At 38.8% G+C, this 21,011-nt stretch overlaps 1 protein-coding gene across 5 annotated transcripts in view; it reads right to left on the bottom strand.

Moving 5' to 3' along the window:
* Nucleotides 1-21,011, bottom strand: part of PHF21B (PHD finger protein 21B) — a 229,699-nt gene that overhangs the window by 19,098 nt on the left and 189,590 nt on the right. For all 5 annotated transcript variants that reach the window (XM_042469500.1, XM_042469501.1, XM_042469503.1 and 2 more), the window contains 4 exons: nt 16,293-16,643; nt 9,962-10,084; nt 3,653-3,704; nt 1,429-1,505 (listed from right to left, as the gene is read on the bottom strand). In XM_042469500.1, coding sequence (XP_042325434.1) covers nt 1,429-1,505; nt 3,653-3,704; nt 9,962-10,084; nt 16,293-16,643 — 603 coding nt within the window. The remainder of the gene's footprint in view (nt 1-1,428; nt 1,506-3,652; nt 3,705-9,961; nt 10,085-16,292; nt 16,644-21,011) is intronic.

Genomic DNA, 21,011 nt, shown 5'->3' with positions numbered 1-21,011 from the left:
TTATTTGCAGTGCCTTTTATCTAATTATGTCCCTTACATGTGAGATCATGAAGTTCAAATGAAGAATATGTTTCCAAATGAAACCCATTGACCAATCAATTTTTATTTTTAGAAAGTGTTTAAGTATGATATGGAATCACACCCTAAATTAAATTGTTGGTCCCAGGAAGTGGATTATATACACAGAATCAGTAGGATTTATGTGATTTACCATTCAGCAAATAAGTCAGTTCATCTACTCTAGCTGGGATTAGTAATTGGATTTATGCCCCCCCCCAAACTTTTCCAAAATCTACTTTTACTTATCGTATATACTCATGTACTTTTACTTACCGTATATACTCAAGTTGAACTGATGTATTAGTTGAGGAAAAGTAAAATTCATGTATTTTGATATGACCTGTGCATAAGTCAAGGGTAAAACTTAGGAAGCTATAACAAAGGATGGAAAGGGGAAAACACCACTTCTGTCTCTTCTTCTCCGGACCTCTCCCAACCACCTAGCAACACTTCCCTGAAGCTGGAGGAAAGGTTTTAACATTGGATTAGGGAGGAAAGGAAGTGGAATTAAATGGGGGGTTTCTTTGATGGAAGAGAAGGCTTTCAAATCAGATTGGGAAGGGAAAGGAGGATAGCTAAAAGGGGTGTTTTTTTGATGGGATGAGAAGGCTTTCAAATCAGACTGAGAAGGGAAAGAAGTGGAGCTGAAAGGGGTGTTTCTTTGATGGGAAGAAAAGGTTTTCAAAATGGACTAAGAAGGGACAGAAATGGAACTAAAAGGGGTGTTTCTTTGGTGGGAAGAGAAGACTTTCAAATTGGACTGGGAAGGGACATTTGTGAAGCTAAATGGGGTGTTTCTTAGATAGGAAGAGAAGGCTTTAAAATTGGATTGGTAAACTCTTTCTCACACACGCGCGCATACACAAAAACTCCTGCCTCAAGGCAGGAAGAGTGAGAAAGAGTGGGGCATCATGGGTGTACTAATTTCAGGATCTTTCTAACCAGTATTAATGCATTGACCCATATATATAAGTTGATCCAGGATTTTATGGTCAATTTTGGGGCATACTGTAAATTTCTCAACCTGTAGTTGAGTATATACAGTAATCTTCATTTTAATGAACTCTATCATTACATATAAGAATTCCTCAGTAAATTTTACTTTTACAAAACAGGAAATGGTATGGAATAGATCTTCACAAACAATGGTAGGTAGCAAATGCTAATGTGAATACATGGAGACATGCCATTAAGTCTGGCAAATCACATCTGTGTTATAAATTTAATCCAGATCTAAATCAATTTAATTTTTGTCAGGACTGTAAATCAAGGAGAAGGTGTTAAAAGAATTCTTAACACCTTTACAATATGCAAGGCTTTCTAGGCTCAGAAGCAAAGCTGAAAACAAAACCAAAATGAGAGGCATACCTCTGTTTCTAAGAGACCGCTATAGGCTGGATTCGCTGTGCTTCGTCTCTTTCTTTCTTGGCGTTTGCTCTGAATTTCTGTAATCAAATTAGGAATTATTATACTTGTTTGTGTGATCATTTAGAAAAAATTGTTTAGATCAAACTCATTTAACCTGATGAATTTTGTTGTTTAGGCCTAATTCTATTTAGAACTTAATTTCTAATATTTGGCTGGATTGCATCATCCCTGATCACTTCTTTAAACCACAATTGTATTTAAAACACACAAGTTAAGAATAGTTTTTAAGATGTGTTTGCCTGCCGGTGTAAAGATAGCAGGGAGGGGGCCAACCAGATCTCCCATGGAAGGGAATTTCACAACTTGTGTCTTCTGTATCCTCACCAAACATGCTTGGGATGGTGATGGAATAAAGAGAAACCCGCCCTCTACAGATCTTAAAGCTTGAGTAGGATCACATAAGGCGATATAAATTTACAAATTGTTGTGTAGACCTTTAAAGTTCATAACCAACAACTGAAAGAAAATGACCAAGTAAATATTTGAAGGGTGCAAGAAGCCAAAATCTCATAGGGCCTCCTTAAAATGTGAAAAGCACCAGACCCCAAGGCATAATAGGATTAGATGCTGGGGGATGGAGATTCTTGTAACTCCTATGGAACTTTTTAATCAAAGGGTGTCAAACACTGAATCAATGGGATTTACCTATGTGTTGACTTACCATTTCAAAAATTAACTGAATGGATCTTCTCTAGTTGGGACTAATCACCAGTGTACCAACCAGTAATCTTTAATTCATGTGCCTATAACAACTGAATTTCCATATTATTAGCAGTACATCATTCAATTCTAGCTGCTGGGAGCAACCTGTAGAGGAGGGCTCCTTGTCTTCTTTATTTAGCGGGGGGGGGGGTGGACCACTGAATTTCAGTTAGACCTAAATTTCCACTGTGATTTTACAGAGACCTATGACTGTAAAAATGGGAATTTAAAAACCACCTCCATTTCCAAATGTTTTGTAGAACCCGAAGAGAAAGTGTATCTTTCCATCTAAAATTCTTAAATTTGTTGCAATGTTACTTAAAATATCTCTTTTTATTACTTTTATTATTTATTGACAATGAAACAGTTAATAAAACTATTGATGAAAAGAAAAAATCTGAAACTGGGTGTTCACTATTATTTTTAATGGAGTGGTATTCAGAGGTATTCACACCTTAGGATATTGCCTTAATCTCACTGAAAAAATGCCTAACAAGTAAAGCAAATTGTGATTTATCATTTGCACTTTCTTCATTTCCCAAATCTTTGGTAAAATGTGTTCCTTTGTAATTTTCATTTCAATATGTTGCCATGAAAGGATTAAGAACACTGGTGTCTTACATTTTCTTTAAACTGCTTTTAAATTTTTGTTCCTCAAGGTGTTAAATGATTTTCAAAAATGCAGCTATAAAATGCAAAGCTTTTTTGAAATACAAATAAACATCAAAGCGGATGGCAAGAAAATCCCACACCGCATATAATAGCTTTTAAAATGTTATGTTCGCCCATGACCTTCACATTTCAGGAAATGTAAGGGATATTTTAAAATAGAAGCATAAAGGCCAGATGACATGAGACATGGACTGTGTGGTCATCTTTAAGTTTTCTAGGTTTTAATTTTTAATAGCCACTAGCGGGGACAGGATGGGGGGAGATCTGGGATCCAGTCTATGGTATGTTTGTTTTAATCCTTGCCCTTGTGCTACCATCTGCATGAAAAATTGCAGTTATGCTTCTCCTTGCAACAAACAGAAGCTTTGGGGAGCATGTTTCATTTGGACTACAGCAGTTGAAAGGAGAGTGGAACTGCACCCCATCTCCACCTGTGGTTCTGGGCTAAATCACCCTGCTCCATAATATTCCTTAGTGAAAAAACAACAGGTATATTAAATGTAATCTTGAACTTGGTGCATTATGTTATTTGGCCCTTAGGCCTCTGCAGTGGTCAGCAATCATGACACTTTTAGATTTTGACTTGGCTTCTGTAATGAGACATATGCCAGCAATCAATGTAAACTGTGTTACCCAACACCTAGACAAGGTTTGCAGTTGACAAAAAAAGACACATTTTTAGTTGAGATGGATTACTCCCCTAAACTTTTAATAATAAATTAATTACCGATTTCAAATCTATTTTCCCTCAGAACAGAGAATATTTTTGCACTAATAAAAGAATTCTTACCTTCCAAGTATTCAGTTGTAACCAGGCCTAATGCTACCATAAAGGCAATTTTCTATAGAAGAAAAAAGGCACTTTAATGCTGTATACTTTGATTAGTACAGTAAAAATCACAACAGTGCCAGAGACTTTCAAAACATTTCTCCATTTGAACAAGATGACAATAACACGAGCTCCTTAATAACTGACGAATCTGATTTAACTCTTTCGAATTATAGATGACAAATTAACATATTTGAACACATTCTTCTTCATTTGCTAAGGGCAGCATCTAATGCTGGATTTCTGCTGGCAGAATAACAGAATCTAGCAGAAGTAGGAGGCTGTGTTCTTCTTTTCTTAGGACGATCCCTGAGCATTCATCTGCTTTGGACCCCTCCACAAGTAGTTTACAGGTGGCTCTGAGGACACCTGGAAGAACAACATGTCATGCTAATGTTGTAGCGTAATGTAACTGTTCTGAATTTCATTCTTCATCAGATAGGCTCAACATGTTAGGATATAGGCAATGAAAGCTTGATTTGTACTTCATGGCATTTGGACATGGCCCATCATTGTTTTTATTATAACTATTTATTGTAAGTATTTGTAAGAAGCAATCAGTTGAATTCTATGTATGTTTATTTGGAAGTAGATGAGGGTGAGGGCCTGATATATACATTAATAAACAGAATGAAGGCATACAAAGGACTGAACTCATTTAGACTAGACATGGGAGAACTGTTTTTGCTGTTGTTGTCATTGTGTACCTTCAGGTCATTTCCAACTTATGGCAACCCTAACACGTACCATGGGATTTTCTTGGCAAGACTGGTCAGAAGAGATTTGTCATTGCCTTCCTCTAAGAGTGAGAGAGAATGACTTGCCTAAGGTCACCCAGTGGCTTTCATGGCCAAGCTGGGAACTGAACCGTGGTCTCCAGAGTTGTAGTCCAACACTCAAACCACTATGCCACACTGGCTTTTGTTAACTGCTTTTAATAGTCTAAAAATATAAATGATATAATATTTTAAAACATTCAAATAAAACCACCCCTGGAAAGAATATGGGCAAATACACTGATCTGGCATATATCTGGCTTGCTGAATCCACTGACAGATATTACTTTTCAGTACCAGTGGCAATTAACGTATTGGCTTAAATATCTGGTATGGAATGCCTATAACAGGACTGTGCTGGATTAAACATCCATCACAAGCAGCTCAAATGGTCCCACTCTGGAATTCAGCATCAAAAGAGATGTGTGACTGCTATGAAGACAGCAGTCACAGACCTTTCTCTTCATCTTTTAGTAAATTAAAAATTCAAGTCACTGTGTGTTTGGCTTGTTTTCTACCCATAATAGCAACCAATAACATGGAGCAGCAGGGTTAAGGAACATCAGAGCTCAAGGACAGCAGTTTCAGATTTTAGAGAGAAATACATTAGGCTGCTCTTACATCTCTTATAACATTTAGCTTGGCTTCTGGCATAACCAACTTCAATGGGCTGCTGTAAAGATAAAATGTTGCTTTGAGCTCATTAAGAGTAAGAGCACAATAAAAATTAAACAAGGAATCCTCAGAATTATACAACTAACTCTATACCTTATGTACACTGTGTAAAACTGATTCATATTGAGAACTAAAGTATATCATGTTTCTTGGTGCAAAATCTTCTAGCCCACCCAATTTTTACTGAAATTTCAACACACCTGATTTTCTGTCTTCAGCTACCAATAACAAGACTATTTCTAGTTTACTAATTTTTTTTACTTCTGTTTATAAAACATTAACCTGCTTGATCTATTTTTCAGTATTACTTTGTACACTGAAGATAACAATTTCTTTGTGCCTTAAGAAATCAGCAGTACATCTCTCTTTGCATAATTCAATAAGGACTTTTTTTAAAAAAAAGAAGAACATTTCATGTTGTAATTATATGTTCTAGTTGTCGTTACATGCATTTACACTAATTACACAGTTAGTTCTAATTACACTAATTGCATAAATGCATGTTAATCAACTAAAGCTTACTCAAAGAACAAAATAAATTAACCCAAAGCCCATGTACTCAATGAAAAAGCTATAATACATACTTGTTTCTTTAGCACACACACAAAATAGAAAGAAAGAAGCAGATTCTATCTTCCTGCCTTGAGTCTCTGCTGCCTGACAACCACATGGTCCAATAGAACTAACAGTCCTGTGAAGCCATCATTTCCACTTTAATAAACAAAAGGCATGGAAATTTAATCTTAAAATATTTCTCCAAACTCTGACTACATCTTCCAACAACTGCTTTAAAATACTATTTTATGCAAGAAAATAAGTGCACTTTAAAAAATGATTACTGAAACATATTGATGGTCCAAAAAGAGAGCCAGTGTGGTGTAATGGTTTGAGCATGACTGTGACTCTGGGGAGCAGGATTTCAATCCCTGTTTGGCTGTGAAAACCTACTGGGTGACTCTGGGCAAGTCACAGTCTTTCAGAGGATGAGAATGGCAAACAACTTTTGCTGAAATGTGCCAAGAAAACCCTGTGCCTTAGGGTTGCCATAAGTCGGCTACGACTCGAAGGTTGAAAAAGAGAGGGAGACAAATGAAATAATAATATGGATACTAAACATGGGAAAATAAAAAGAAACATGAGGGAAAAGGCTTGACTAACTAAACTATAAATGAGAGGAATAGTGACTTTCAGAAAGGTGTCACTAGGCACTGCTATGACAAGATGGGATTTAGACTTTCTGTGTTTGTTACACCAACATTGTATAATTACTGGGCAAATCTTCTGAAAATCAAATACCAAATGATTTGGGTCTGTAATGAAAAGTTTGTGTATATGATTTATTTCTTTTTTAAAAAAACCTACATAACTCATTGCATTATTGTTTTTGTTGACAGAAATGACAGAAAAAGAAATCTTAGCATACAAATTTAAAACTTAAGCTAAGAAAAAAGAAACCGTAGCACTGAACATATAAAGAAGCAGTTGGGAAGATTCTACTGAGGAGTGGCCTGGACTATTTTAGGCCCCAGAAAGGGTTTTATTTTTATTTTTTTAGAAGGAGAAAAGTTACCAAAAGTCATTTTCGGTGTTGAAAAGGGAAAGATCCCCTCCCAACAGCCTAAAACAACTCAGGAGGGTCAAAAGTATAGTGTGGTTGCGCCCATGCCCTAGATAGTGTATAGACTGAGTAAAAAAGTTTTCATGTTATGATGTCAGTAGGGTGCAGGGGAGTACTAGCACATCCGGATACACAGGAAGTGGAATCATATCACGTCCACTGACCATTTTAAGCTGAAATTCCAGCTAAAAAATGGGGGAGGGCGCAGATGGGCTAATCTGTCTGATGGAGGAAGAAAGATGGAAAAATTATGGAAACCCAGCAAAAAAGTGGCTGGGAAGCAACAGAAGAGGTGGGACTGAAGACTGGAAAGAAAGAAAGAAAGAAAGAAAGAGTCCTAGTTTAGAATGAAATAGGGTACTGATATATTTGCATTTCTCTCTAGCACCATAACTCTTACAAAGAGTCAGGCCTTAAAAGGCATGATGTATCCAGGGACGTAGCCAAGGGGGGGGGGGGGGGTTCTTGGGGTCTGGACCCCCCCTTCTGTTAAATAAAATGAATGGTGTTTGCTGCCGCACCGCCGTACCCAAACCCCATTATAATGGTGGCACTTAGTCTGGACCCTCCCACTTCCCCAAATCCTGGCTACGTCCCTGATGTATCTGATCCTCCATAGCCCATAGGTCTTTTTTGGGGATGAGAAGTGCCTTGGGACTCTAATCAGTTCTCCTACACTAATTTTTGATCTGGATTCTACTGTATATTATTATATATCATACAACTTGGTATATTACTATTTGAGGTTTCTGCAATAAACCCATTTGCAATCATTTTATTTTTATTGTTGTTCACACAGTGCTGGACCTCACTGTGTCGCAACCCTTTCCACACACCAATCTGATATCACCTATTCTTTAAAAAATTCAAAAAGGGTTATGGCACCCTGCAAGGGTTTGGGGGATTCCACTAAATTTTGGCTATTTTGGGCCCTAGCGGGATTTTTTTTTCTTTTGAGAAGAATGAGAGTTACCTAAAGTCATTTCTGCTTTTGAAAAGAGAAAGATTCCCTTTCCCCAGACTGAAACAGCTTGTGTGTGTGTGTCAAAAATATAGTGTAATTGCCCCCAGGCCCTATAGATAGTGTGCAAGGCATGAGTAAAAAGATTTTCAGATGGTGGTGTCAGCAGGGTGCTAAGGTTATACTTCTCCTCTTCCTCCTTGTAATTTATACTACTTATACTGTTACTGATGATGATGATCTCAGCACATTTAATTTATTGGGCAAGACAGTCCTTTCCCCCCCCTCCCCCCAATCTCACTTCTGCCATGAAGACAAGGCTGAAACACTTTAGTTAAAGATGTTAGATTATTTCTTCTTTGCTTAGTTTTACATGGGTGGCAAAATTGTTCCACATGGCTTTAAAGTAACAACTGCAAGGCTAATAAGTACAAAGTCTTTAGAACACAGAAAACTCTGTATAAATCAATGTGAAGTAGTGTGACTAATAATAATAATAATAATAATAATAATAATAATAATAATGATTAATAAAGATGGCTACCAAAATGGTTAAGCAATGGATTGTGTATTATAGTTATTACCACAATTACTTTTCAATGAAGAAAGTCAAGGTGAAGTTGCTAGATATGGGTAACAAATGCAACACTTCCATTTTTATGGACAAACTTTATGTGTAAAGTGTTTTCAGTTGACAGAAAGGTAAAATAAGTGCAAATCTGTTCTGCGTAGGCACCATTCTTATGACTGCTATTAATCTTATTCAGCTTGGGTAGGGACAACAGGGTGCTGTTCCACTCTCTCCTAGAGTACTCTAAAATACTCTTTTAGTATCTCATTAGGTCCCATTTTACTGTTTACATTTATACATTTATAAACGTACTTCCAAGAAGATCTACAGTTATATTGTTTAAGACTTGTTCTTAAAGCTTATTGCTCCAGGAATTGTCTTGGAACAAGTTTATTCGCTGTGTAAATTTTAGATTGTGCCTGAAGTGAACACTAAAATTCAGGTTTATAGAACATTTTGCAGAAAAACTGAAGTAGCATTAATAGCTCAACCAGAGCATACCTTGGATGAAAACTGGACTAAAAAATGAAGAGCTAACTAGATGAAGTTGGCCCTGGTACATAACATGCAGCTTCACGGAAAGCATGAGACAATATTTTATTAATATTCAGTACTTCACGATTGGAATAGATCAATATACATTCCCATCCACAAAAAAGGAGACACAAAAAAATCACCAACACACAATGGATAATGAAGTGCAACAGGGAACTCCCAAAGTAAATCTGCATGTGTTTTATTGACTACAGAAAAGTCTTTGGTTCCACAGGTCATGAAAAGCTATGGAATGCTCTCAAAGAAATGTTCTCATAAACACTGATTGTGACTTCTCAAGCAGATTCTTGGTGCATAATGAGGGGAAAAGTGTCAACTCATGTTTGCTATCAACAAAGTAGGGATGGTAAAAATATTCAAACTTTGAGGGAAAACAAACAAAACCCAATAAGAGGCTTCTTGTGTGTTGGAAAATGCAAATGAGGAGAATACTCCTGAAGCCCTTTTTATGCCTCCCACCAAATAGTCTCCAAATAGACTTGAGGACTACTCCTGCCTCCAAAGCCAAGACTCACCTTTTTGTTGGCTCTCACTTCTATAATGTCCTGTGGTAGGACTGAGGGCAGCTGGTGCAAATTCTCCTCCCTTAGCTGTCCACTGCCCACCTCCTGCCAGCCACTACACAGCTGTGCTGAGAGGAAGGGGCAGGGGGCAACTAAGCAAGGTTCATCCACTGCTGGCTAGGACAATCTCACTTGACTACCCTCTGCCCTGCATGGCTGTGACAGGGTGAAAGGGGCAGCCAAGTGAAGACCGTGGGTATGTCAGAACACAACTAGAGGCAGTGGTGATCCTACTCATTCAGCTCCCCTCCTTTCCTTGCCCCCACATGACCATGTCAAGAAACAGGAAGATTAGAGAGGAGGATGGAGACTTTCTGTCCCATGTGAAGTCTGTACAGTTTTCAAAGACATTCCCACAGTGAGGAGAAAATTCATTAAATTATTCACTTGGCCTTGCTTGAATAAATAATTTGAAGAAACACATCCTTACAACAAGGGCACACCATTTACCCATCACAATAAATATATGATTTTATACACCTAACCTTTGTACTAAGAATGCCTTTTCAGAGCCTTTGTGAATAACAAGTATGTAAAAAAAATTAGCTAACCTCTGGATTTTCCTCCTTTTTCTTTTTGGTGGCAGGGGGTCCCTGAGCTGACTCTTCAGGAGGTCGCTTTATCTCCACTTTACTTTCTGCTTGGGTTTGAACTTTAGGTTGAATAATGATAACCTGTAAAAAAAAATGAAATAAATGCTTAGTATGAGAGTCGTATTATTTTCTTCATAAAACAGAAGACTTTGAATCAACTTTTTTCAGGCAAAGGGGCTGTACAATCATAGAGCAAAGCACATGAAGAGAAGGATGTCCTCATGTGAGAATCTGTATAAAGTCTACAAACAGAGGCAATATTATTTAATTTCACTGATCTGAATTCCAGTGAGAATGTTATGCCTCCAACGTGCCATGAATCTCTCAAACAAAATAGTAAAAGAAAAGAAATAATTCCTTTTCAAATCAAGTTTTTAAATCTGTTTTTTATTTATGCATTCCATCTATGAACTATATCCTTCTAGCATGATTCATGCCAACATATATTTCAGAACTTGCAAATAACTAGTAATTTACTTGTTAGACTGTCAACACATTAGGTTTTTCTCAGACTGTGGATTTATTAACAATGAAGTTAATCATTCAAAATAACAAGTTAATTATTTTTAGAACATTAGAATTTATTAGGATGGATGGAACACAGACTTGATAAGACAAAAATGTCTGTAGCAGGAGCGGACAACTGCAAGTCTGAGAAAAACCTAATGTGTTGACAATCTAACAAGCAAGGAGTACCCCAGAGCCATAAAAGCACAGTATGGGCCATAAAGGCCTATCTGGGTACACTGGAAGTGATGTTATATAACTTCCCAGTCACCATATTCAGCTGAAATTCAAGCCAAAAAGTGTGTGTGTGTGTGGGGGGGGATAGATAGGCTAATCTGCTTGATGTAGGAAGAAAGACAGAGAAGGTCCTGGAAATCCAGGAGAAGAATGGCTGGAAAACAACAGAAACGATGGGACTAGGAGGCAACTGAAGAATGAAAAGGAAGAAAAAGTACATCCTAATTCGAATATAATGGAATAGTGATGTGATTGCTTCATCCTCAAGCCACCAGAGCCCTTGTAGAAGGTCAGGCCTGATGTGCCTGACCCACCATGGCCAATAAGTCTTTCTTGGAGATGTAAGTGCATTGTGAGCCTCTTCAGTTCTCCTTTTATATTGAAGTTTATCAAGGCTTCCATTCTATATTATTGTATACAGTCAGTCCTCTCTATCATGGATGCTGCATCCACGGAGTCAACCATCCACAGCTTGCAAATTTAAAAAAAAAAAAGATTCAAAAAGCTAACCTTAATTTTGCCATTTTATACAAGGGACCCCATCTTGCTATATGATTGTACAGTCTTCCCTCCATATTCATGGCTTTGGAACTTATGGTTTTGATTATTTGCGAGGTCAAGGCCTCCACGTGTACACGCACCTTTCTCTTCTCCATCCCCTCCCTGCCACTCTGTAACTAGCCCCACAAACAGGGTTGCCATAAGTCAGGACCTCCAAACTGGGACAAATGTAGGATAAATGTAGGACAAAATTTTCAAATGTACGACACATTTTTTAAAAATGGAGGACATGCGAAAAAAATTGATGATTTTTTAAAAATGTTAATATAAATGCATGTTTCTTAGGCATGATCAAAATGGAGGACATTTTGGCATTATTCCTAGACAGATGGCAGAAATGTACTTCCCTTTCTGGCCAAACCACCCCCCTCCATTCCAAAACACACACAACAGCGCATTTGGGCTTTACTTAACATGGCCTCTTGCATATTCCATAACCAAACCCCTTGGGTTTAACACTTAGCATGGTTTAACATGGCTATGCATAATGAACATGTCAAGGTGGTTTAACAAGAAGTGGATTTGCCCTCGGTTTCATGTGTCTTGCACCAACTATACTTCTCAGAAGTGTGTACTTGGTCAAGGTACTTTGGTTTTTCTTCACTGTGCATGAGTTTGTAAAAATAAGAGCAACTTACATTGGCCATGCCTCAGAGGCTTGCTGATATCAATATCACCACCACCATCATCACTATCATTGTTAAAAGAAGGCAGACCTTTTAGCATTAAAAGCACCAAAAACACACAGAAAAGGCACTTGGGAAAAATACATATTGGAAAAAAACACTTAACAAATACACTTTAAAAATACACTTAAAAAATAAATACTGGAAAAATACACTTTAAAAATACACTTAATAAAAATAATATTGCAAAAATACACTTAATAAAATAATTTGAAAAAATACACTTTAAAATACACTTAATAAAAATAATATTGCAAAAAAACACTTTAAAATCACTTAATAAAAATATACTGGAAAAATACACTTTAAAAATATACTTAATAAATAATACTGGGAAAAATACACTTTAAAATACACTTAATAAAAATAAATATTGCAAAAAATACACTTTAAAAATACACTTATAAAAATAAATATTGCAAAAATACACTTAAAATACACTTAGAAAAATAATACTGGGAAAATACACTTTATAAATACACTAATAAAATAAATACTGGAAAAATACACTTAAAATACACTTAATAAATAATACTGGAAAAATACACTTTAAAAATACTTATAAAAAATACTGCAAATATACACTTAAAAAACACCTAATAAATAATATTGCAAAAAATACACTTAAAAATACACTTAATAAAAATAATACTGGAAAAAATACACTTTAAAAATACACTTAATAAAATAATATTGCAAAAAAATACACTTTAAAAATACACTTAATAAAAAATAAATATTCCAAAAAACTTTAAAATACATTTAATAATATAAATACTGGAAAAAATACACTTTAAAAATATATTTAATAAAAATAAATATTGCAAAAATAACTTTAAAAATACATTTACTGTATTTTCTGGCGTATAAGACACTTTTAACCCAGGAAAATCTTCTCAAAAGTCAGGGTGGCTTATATGCCGGGTGTATCTTACAGGGCAGGTGCTGAAACTTCCAAGCTGGACTGGAGAATCTGCGGTCGCCGCATATGGTGGGGGGGTTCAAAAACTGCTGTGGCCATATCCCTGCCATATCTGGTGACCGTATGAAAGCAGCAAGGGCGGTGTTGTAAAGTACGGTAGAAGAAAAATCAATTCATCAGGATTCATGGAAAGAAGTGACTTAACACGGTCCTCTTGACCAGGTGAGGAGGCACCTCACGGGGAGGTTGTGAAGGGTGGAGCACGTGCAGGCATCCAGGATGCCCGGGTATGGAAAAAGAGTCGTGTTTGCTATCACTCTGATAGTCTTGGAGACAGGGAGGGCTGGGCAGGCAAGGAGAGCTGACCAGTCCAAGCAGGCTTTGTATACAAAGGTTTCCTGCTAAGTACCTGCATGTCATAAACATTTGAATTAAAATTACTATATTGAAATAAATCTGATGTTTTTAATTTTTATTTGGTATGATTGGAAGAGGGTAGTCTTATACGGTGAGTACATCCCAAACTCTATATTCAACTGAAAGTTGGGGTCGGCTTATACGCCCACGTCGTTCATACGCCGGCCAATACGGTAATAAAAATAAATACTGGAAAAAATACACTTTAAAAACAACACACTTAACCAAATAAATACTGTAAATGGGCACCCTCTCCTCCTCCTCCTCGGCACCAAAAAAGGGCAAAGGAAATGGCCCTTTCCTTTCCCCTTTGGCTGCAGCCTGGCCAACAGAGTCTGCGCAGGAGAGGAGGTAGGTGGGCCGCGCGCCACGTACCGCAAAAAAAGGAGGAGGAGGAAGAGGGTGGGGTTGCGCAGCCGCGTGGCACGCAAAAGAAGGAGGTCGGGGAGGAGGAGCGCCGCCCGCCCGCGCCAAGGCAAAATCCGTGCTCCAACCCGGGAATTGGCAGAACTGGACCGAGACCAGGCCAGTTCTGCCAAAACCGGGATTGTTTCCGCCTACAGGTGGTTATGGCAACCCTACCCACAAAAGGAAAGAGAGGGAAGCTTTCTTTTTCGGAGAAAGAGAGGGCTCCCCCCACCCCTGCTGCTTCTCCCAAAGCTTTCCAGGGCAGCAGCAGGCCAGAGGAAGGGAGGGCGAGTCCCTCACCTTCCCTCTGATGCTTCAGAGAGCTGAGGCAAGCTCTCTGAAGCATTGGAAGGGAGGTGGGGGGTTCTCGCTCTTGCTCTCTCTCCATCGATGCCTCAGAGAGCTTGTCTGGGATGAGGAGGAGGCGTCGGAGCAGGGAAGCTCTCTGAGGCATCAGAGCAGGGAAGAGAGGCAAGGGTGCATGCACGCCTTCTCTCTAACCCCTCCCTGTTCTCTGAAACTGGGGGGAGGGTTTATTCACTAAATTTTTAAATTCACGAGGGTCCTTTGCCCCTAACCCACGTGAATACAGAGAGTCGACTGTATATAATGGGATTTGAGCAAACACAGATTTTGGTACCAAAGGTCCAGTGTAGTATACACCTTGTATATTATTATTTGGGTTTGCTGCAGTGAACCAATTTGTATGCCTTTTGTGTTTTTGTGCTTTTCACACAGTGCTAGGCTATCATAATTACATGACAAGTTTTTCTAAACACCCCCCCCCCCAAGCATTTTCTACTATCTTTTTCTTTCCTACACCTCCAATTCTGCGTTTCATCCATTTCGTTCCTGGAAGTCAAATGCCTTGTGAGGTCTGTTTGTAAGTTTGGAAACAAAAGTTTCATGTAGCTAATTCCATGCCCTCCTCACATCTCTGCAGAAGTAAATCCCATTGAACAGTTTTCAGTCCTTTAGTGCATTTATTATTGTTCCTCCCATGCTAGACATTTTTATACTGTATATACGGTCTGTCCTCGGCTTACGCGGGGGATCCGTTCCGGATCCCTCAGCGTAAGGCGAATTCCGCCTATGCTCGAGCCCCATTGGAAATAATGATGCTTGTGCGTGGCGGCGCAGCGGCGCGAGCGCAGGGTACAACGGGCGTGTGCAGGGCGCAATGGGTGCGTGCGCCCATTCAATTGAATGGGACACACCGCCCCTTCCGCCCTGCGCTGCCGCTTGAGCACGTATGCTCAAGGCCGCGTATGGCGCGCCCACGTATGGTGCGGGCGCACTGTACTTGTGTATACGTCGACCTCATGTATAAGTCGAGGGCAGGTTTGGGGGGCAAAATCATGGATTTTGATATGGCTCGTGGATAAGTTGAGAGTCAAACATAGGGACATGTAACAAAGGATCTAAAGAGGAAAACAAAATGCCCCTCCCTACTTCTCCCTCTCCTTTACCACCAACCTTTCCAAGGGTCACAATCTTGGTATGCAAATCTCTCTCTCCCTCCCTCCCCTTTACCACCAACCTTTCCAAGGTGCATGGCTTGCAAAATGGGGAATACAGATGTCCACTCTCTCGTTTTCTCCCCTCCTTTCACCACCAACTTTTCCAAAGCTCACAGTCTCAGCATCTGAGCAGTATTACTGTACTGACCCACATATAAATCAATCCAGGATTTTGGAGCCCATTTTTGGGCTTAAATTTTTTAACTTATAGACAAGTATATACAGTAATTAGATGGGAAGTTTTCCCCACCCCATTTCCTTCTCTTTTGGCTTCCCCCTTCCCCCTTCTGCTTTTCTGTTATTCCATTTCTTCCATAGTTCATCCACTTTGAGGATTTTGATAAGGCTGAAACTTAGAGCCAAAAGACTCAACCAACTTAAATCCTGACCTCACACTAAGTTTATGCTTATGTTTTTCTTTTTTAAAAAATCTACTCAAAAGTAGGTTCTATTAAATTAAATCAAAAAATGATCTTTACAGATCACATTTCTTTATAGGAAGTGAAGATTCAGAGAGTAGACAGTAATTCAGTTGTGCAAAAAAATGTTCTGCATATGCTCAGAAATGCTCAAAACATTTCTGATTAAGAATTGTACACCCTTAATTAACTGACTAATTTTTATAGCCAGCCACTTGTTGCTAAATTTGTAGTGGAGTAGCATCTTCTGACCAAAACACATTATTCCATGCAAACTTATAATGTCACCCATTATTAATCTTTAACAAACAAGGCATCTGAAGGGCAACTGAATAATAAGGTATATATCGGCAAGGGATGGTAGGAATAGAGAGAAAAGAAGAAAGATGCTAACAAAACTTAACCTCTCTGCAGTTACTCATCCATTCCTTCATTAGCCCATACCCAATAGCTATAAGTTCCCCCATGTTTTTTAAAAGTTCAAAACAATGTTAGAAGATTTTTTTACTGAAGAACAACAAAAATCCAAATAGTTTTGGAAGCAAAGCTAAGGATGTCATATATATGCTCTCTAAAGCTGCAGTGAGAGCTCAGTTCAACAATAAAACTTACCTTGCTATCAGCACTGATGAGAAGTGGCTGCACTTTAATACTGTCATTGACCACTGAGACAGCAGCACTATTATTGATCGGTGTTGCATTGTTGGGAGATGTGGAGATGATGGCATAGGCCACACCAGCACTGGTCAGGGGTGATGGAATAGTCGTGGCCTCAGTGATACTTTGTGACTGGCTGCTGGGAGTCTTTACATGGCTAACAGTATTGTTGGCAGTGGGAAGGGCAGGAGTGGGATTTTTGATGCTGACTACAGTTGCCTTTTGGAACGTTGAGGGTTGTTTGGAAGGTTGGTCTCTGCATGGAGAAATTGGGAGGCTCTCTGGAATCAGGGTCTTTGGCCTAACCTGCAAGAATGAGAAGATTGCATTATTCAACATCAATCTAAACAAAAGCAATACAAGTACAGCTCAGAAAAAGGGTCCATGGCTAGTCTTGGAGAGGGTACTGGACTTTAGACGCCTCAGAGATATTTCAACCCACTCAACCCTGAAGCTTATATTGACCCTGTGGGTGGGGAGAAGGGAGACTGATATAGTTGCTGTATGTAGAGCACCTTTGTTACTAAGGGGCAAAACAGACGGCCCCGAAGGAGCACCTTGCCACTGCCCCTTTGAGGACCAGATCGGGGCCATGCTGCAGCCCTGATCCAGCATTTTTCCAAACTGAAAAGAAGTGACAAAATGCTGCTTCTTTTTGGCCCAGAAAAAGGGTGCCCTTGCTGCTATGGCAGCACTTTCCCACGCTGCTTTTGACCATGCCAAAGGAGTGCCGTAACACCATCCACTGAGCAGTCAGGTGGGTGGCATGACCCCAGCTTGGGGGTGGCATCAGGGCATGTGTCATCCAAATGCCATCCCCATGCTTCCCCCATGCTTCCATCTCTAATGGAAGAGATGCTGATAGACTAACTGATAGATATGCTGGCAAGACTTGAAGATAAGTGATGCAGCAAGATTAGAGTCTATATAGGTTCAAGTCCTGTCAGTAGATCACCTGGAAACCTTTTTCCAGTGCCTTGTGTTCTATGTGTATGTAAATGACCCCTTTCCAGTTTTAATTACACCTGCCTGATCAGTTCCACATACTTGCTTTGGAGTAAAACACACACTCATAAACAGATACAGAAACATATTGAGAGATTATGATACAAATGCATGCACAATGGGAGATCATGGAACAACTTCTGTGTCACATCCTGCTTGGGCCCCACTTATAAACATAAAATATTGGTGGATATTCTACCCATTTAGTCCCTAAGCAGCCAACCAATTTCTGAATTCTAGAATGCCAATTGGGAATGGTGAAACTAGCTAGCAGCAGTTTGAATAGTAAAAACAAATGAAAAATGAAACTATTTTATTAATGAAGCAGCTAAGCATATTAAACTTCTTATATTAAGACTTTCCCCTGAGTAACAGCAACTTCAAGACCAGTTCACAGATTAGGTAGAAGCAAGTGTTCCTGAAGAGTATCACTTCGGACCTACGTTTGAATGGACATCAGTACATACCAAAATGCAAATTGTTTTGAAATCTGTAAAAAGAGTGCCAAATATCACATCCTATTCAATGCAGCAAGCTCCTTTGGAGATTACTGTAGTCAGGAGTCTTAATACAATATGGCTTTCCAGAACATAGTAGAAAGGGTGTTTTTGTGTGTAAAGATTTGGTAAGGAGCTAAGCAAGAGTCTACATCGCAGAAATGAGATATTAAAATGAAAATCTCCAAAGTTTTGTGTTTAGATGATATGATACCATCCTATTGGTGTAATTAATGCTATCCTGTCACTATGGCTCTAAGTTAATAATGCATTAAGCATTGCCTCAAGATTAAACATAAATAATTTAACTCAACTTCCGTTCCTTCCATTCAAGTTGTCACACTTGTCACTTTTTTTACCTTCCCTTTTTTTTTTTTGGGGGGGGGGGGCACTCAGCCCTGTCATTTCCCAATAATCAGATATTGAGAACAGCTGTCTACAGTATTGCCCCAAAAGCTTTACATTTTACCAAGCACAAGCAGCCTTCAACTGTTGAAGCATAAATAAAATAAACAAAACAAAGGTTTATTTCAACTTAGTATATGTATGGCCCACATGCTGCTTGGTGGCATTTTCCTGGGACTCAAAATAGAACAGTCAGGAGGCAATTCCAGCTGCTCTCCCTGCCATTTCTCTGAACAGCTTACTTTCCCCTGATTATCAGCAACTTCAAGATCAGTTAACAGATTAGGTAGAAGCAAGTGTTCCTGAAGAGTATCACTTCAGACCTACGTTTGCATACCTCCAAAGAGACCCAAAGAAGCTTTATTTTGGCAGTCTGTAACAGGCCTGCATTTGTTCACATTTATTACACTGCTACTTACTTCATCTCTTACTTATATCCACAATTAATACTACTACTACTAATAATAATTCATCATTTGGAACCTGCCCAAAAGATAGGACCAGGACTACTGAAGCACAGTGCCTCCAATTCCCAAATCTCCCAGGCACTCCAGAACGATGCCATGGGCAATGGTATTGAATGCCACTGAAAGGTCCAAGCATGAGCAGGGACACAATCCCCATGTTGATACTCAGGCAAGATCATCCATTAAGGCAACCATAGGAATCTCAACTCCATATCCTGCTCTGACACCAGTCTGAAATTGGTCTAGATAATTTATATTATCCAAGACTGCCTGGAGTTGAAAAGGAATTGCCCTCTCGGTCCCCTTGCCCCGAAAAGGGAGATTTGATACTGGTCGATAGTTGTTTAGGACCAGGGTGTCCAGGAAGGGCTTTCTAAGAAGTGGTCTTACCACCACTTCTTTTAAGCAAGATGGAAAATTTCCCTCCCTGAGAGCTGCATTAATAATATGTTGTAACTGAAATTTAATTGCATCTCCTTTTTGGATGATCAGCCAAGAAGGAGAGGAATCAAAGGGACAAGTTGTCTTCCTTGCTTGCCTCACCAGCTTGCCCACATCAGCAGTACTCATTAACGTTTAGACTGTAATGTCCCCATAGACTTCAACCTGCCTATTATTTATTTATTTATTTATTTTGGTGGAAGTCTTTAGCATGCACTGCATAAATAACAGCAATAACTAATAGCAGGAGAAGTTGTGAACCACTATGCAATTCAAATGTGACATACTAGGAATGCACTAAGAAACAACTCCTACCCTCAGTGAACAGCATGGTAGCCTTAACCTTTGGCTTTCTGGCCTCTGTGAAGAGTAGTATGTATTAAACATTCCATTAGTGATAATAAACAATCCATTCTGCATTAAGATGTATTTATGGCAAAACAAGATAAGGGCTGCAGTTAGGCTTGGCTTAAAGATACTTTTGCCACAGTGTATTTTAATGCTTTGCATTGCCACTGAATAATTTATATATAAATAAAATTTCATGCCGTTATAATGCAACACTGTACTGCATGCTCTTGTTTCATATCAACGGCTTGGCTACATCAATATTTGATCTTTTCTGCCCCCTTGTGACAACACAGCATAATTACATAGTATTCTTTGTATGCTCTGTTCACAAACGTATGTGTTAAAGTTAATTCATTTTTTACAAATAATAAATGACACTGCCTTGCTAAAAAAAATAAATAAAAACGAAACAGCTGTGTACCACAAGAGGCCAAAGAAAATCAACCTCCTACAGAACATCAAACAAGAAGCGTTCCTGGTTTAATCTCCCCATTAAGCAAATGAAAATATCCTGTGTAATGTCCTATCTTATATCTGCCTTGCTGTATTCAACAAGCCAAAGAACTAGAAAGGACATGGAAGAACTTAGCAAGGTTTATCCATTCATCGCTGGTTAGACAGAATTTGCATTCTTGCATTGTTAGAGAAATTGACACTCAAACTTTTCCTTGCTAAGTTGAAGACACTTTTGAGACTGCATGACACGTGTTCATAATAGATATGTCACATACAAATTCTAGACATAGTCCACTACTACAAGATGTTTGAAAACCTACCATGACAAGTACTCTGTGGATATTGATTACGGTCTGTTGCAGTTGTTTGTCTTCAAAAGTAATTGACAGATTACATTTTGAGTCGTGGAATGTTATCTGTGGTGGAGGAAGGTGTGTAAGGGCTAATTACGTAAATTGCAAATGGTGATTACATCCTGACATTTAATTTAATCATAAGACATAATTTGTTTGCAGAACAAAAGTCAAATCCATGGTTGATTGACTGCGGTTTCCAGTTCTGGTTTGTAGATGACCATAGTTTGCTGCTATGCTATCATTTCTTGCAAAATCAGGAGCAGAGAAGCCATGAAAGGGTGTGGAGTGAGTTGAGCTTACAAGCCTTACATTTACTCAAATAGCCAGTTTTCCATTATATCCAAACAGTCTCCCAGTGTCCTGTTTTCATAGATGTCACCACAGAGTTGCTCCCATCCAATTTTTCTGCCCTCATTTCCTGATATGTTAGCCCCCAACATTTTGAATTCTTCCTGTTAAATGCTGTCAAGTTGACTTCAACTTATGGCAGCCCTAAGAATGAGTGGCCTCCAAGTTATCCTATCATCAACTGCCTTTCTAGGTCCTGTAGATTCAGGGCTGTGGCTTCCTGGATTGAGTTCATCCATCTGTAATGTGGTCTCCTTCTTTTCCTACTGCCTTCTACCTTACCAAACATTATTGTCTTTTTTAGTAAGTCATGTCCTCGCATGATATGGCCCAAGTGTGAAAGTCTTA

Source organism: Sceloporus undulatus, chromosome 5 (genome assembly GCF_019175285.1).
Source record: "Sceloporus undulatus isolate JIND9_A2432 ecotype Alabama chromosome 5, SceUnd_v1.1, whole genome shotgun sequence".
NCBI classification, from domain to species: domain Eukaryota; kingdom Metazoa; phylum Chordata; class Lepidosauria; order Squamata; family Phrynosomatidae; genus Sceloporus; species Sceloporus undulatus.
This window is presented reverse-complemented; position numbering and strand designations above follow the sequence as displayed.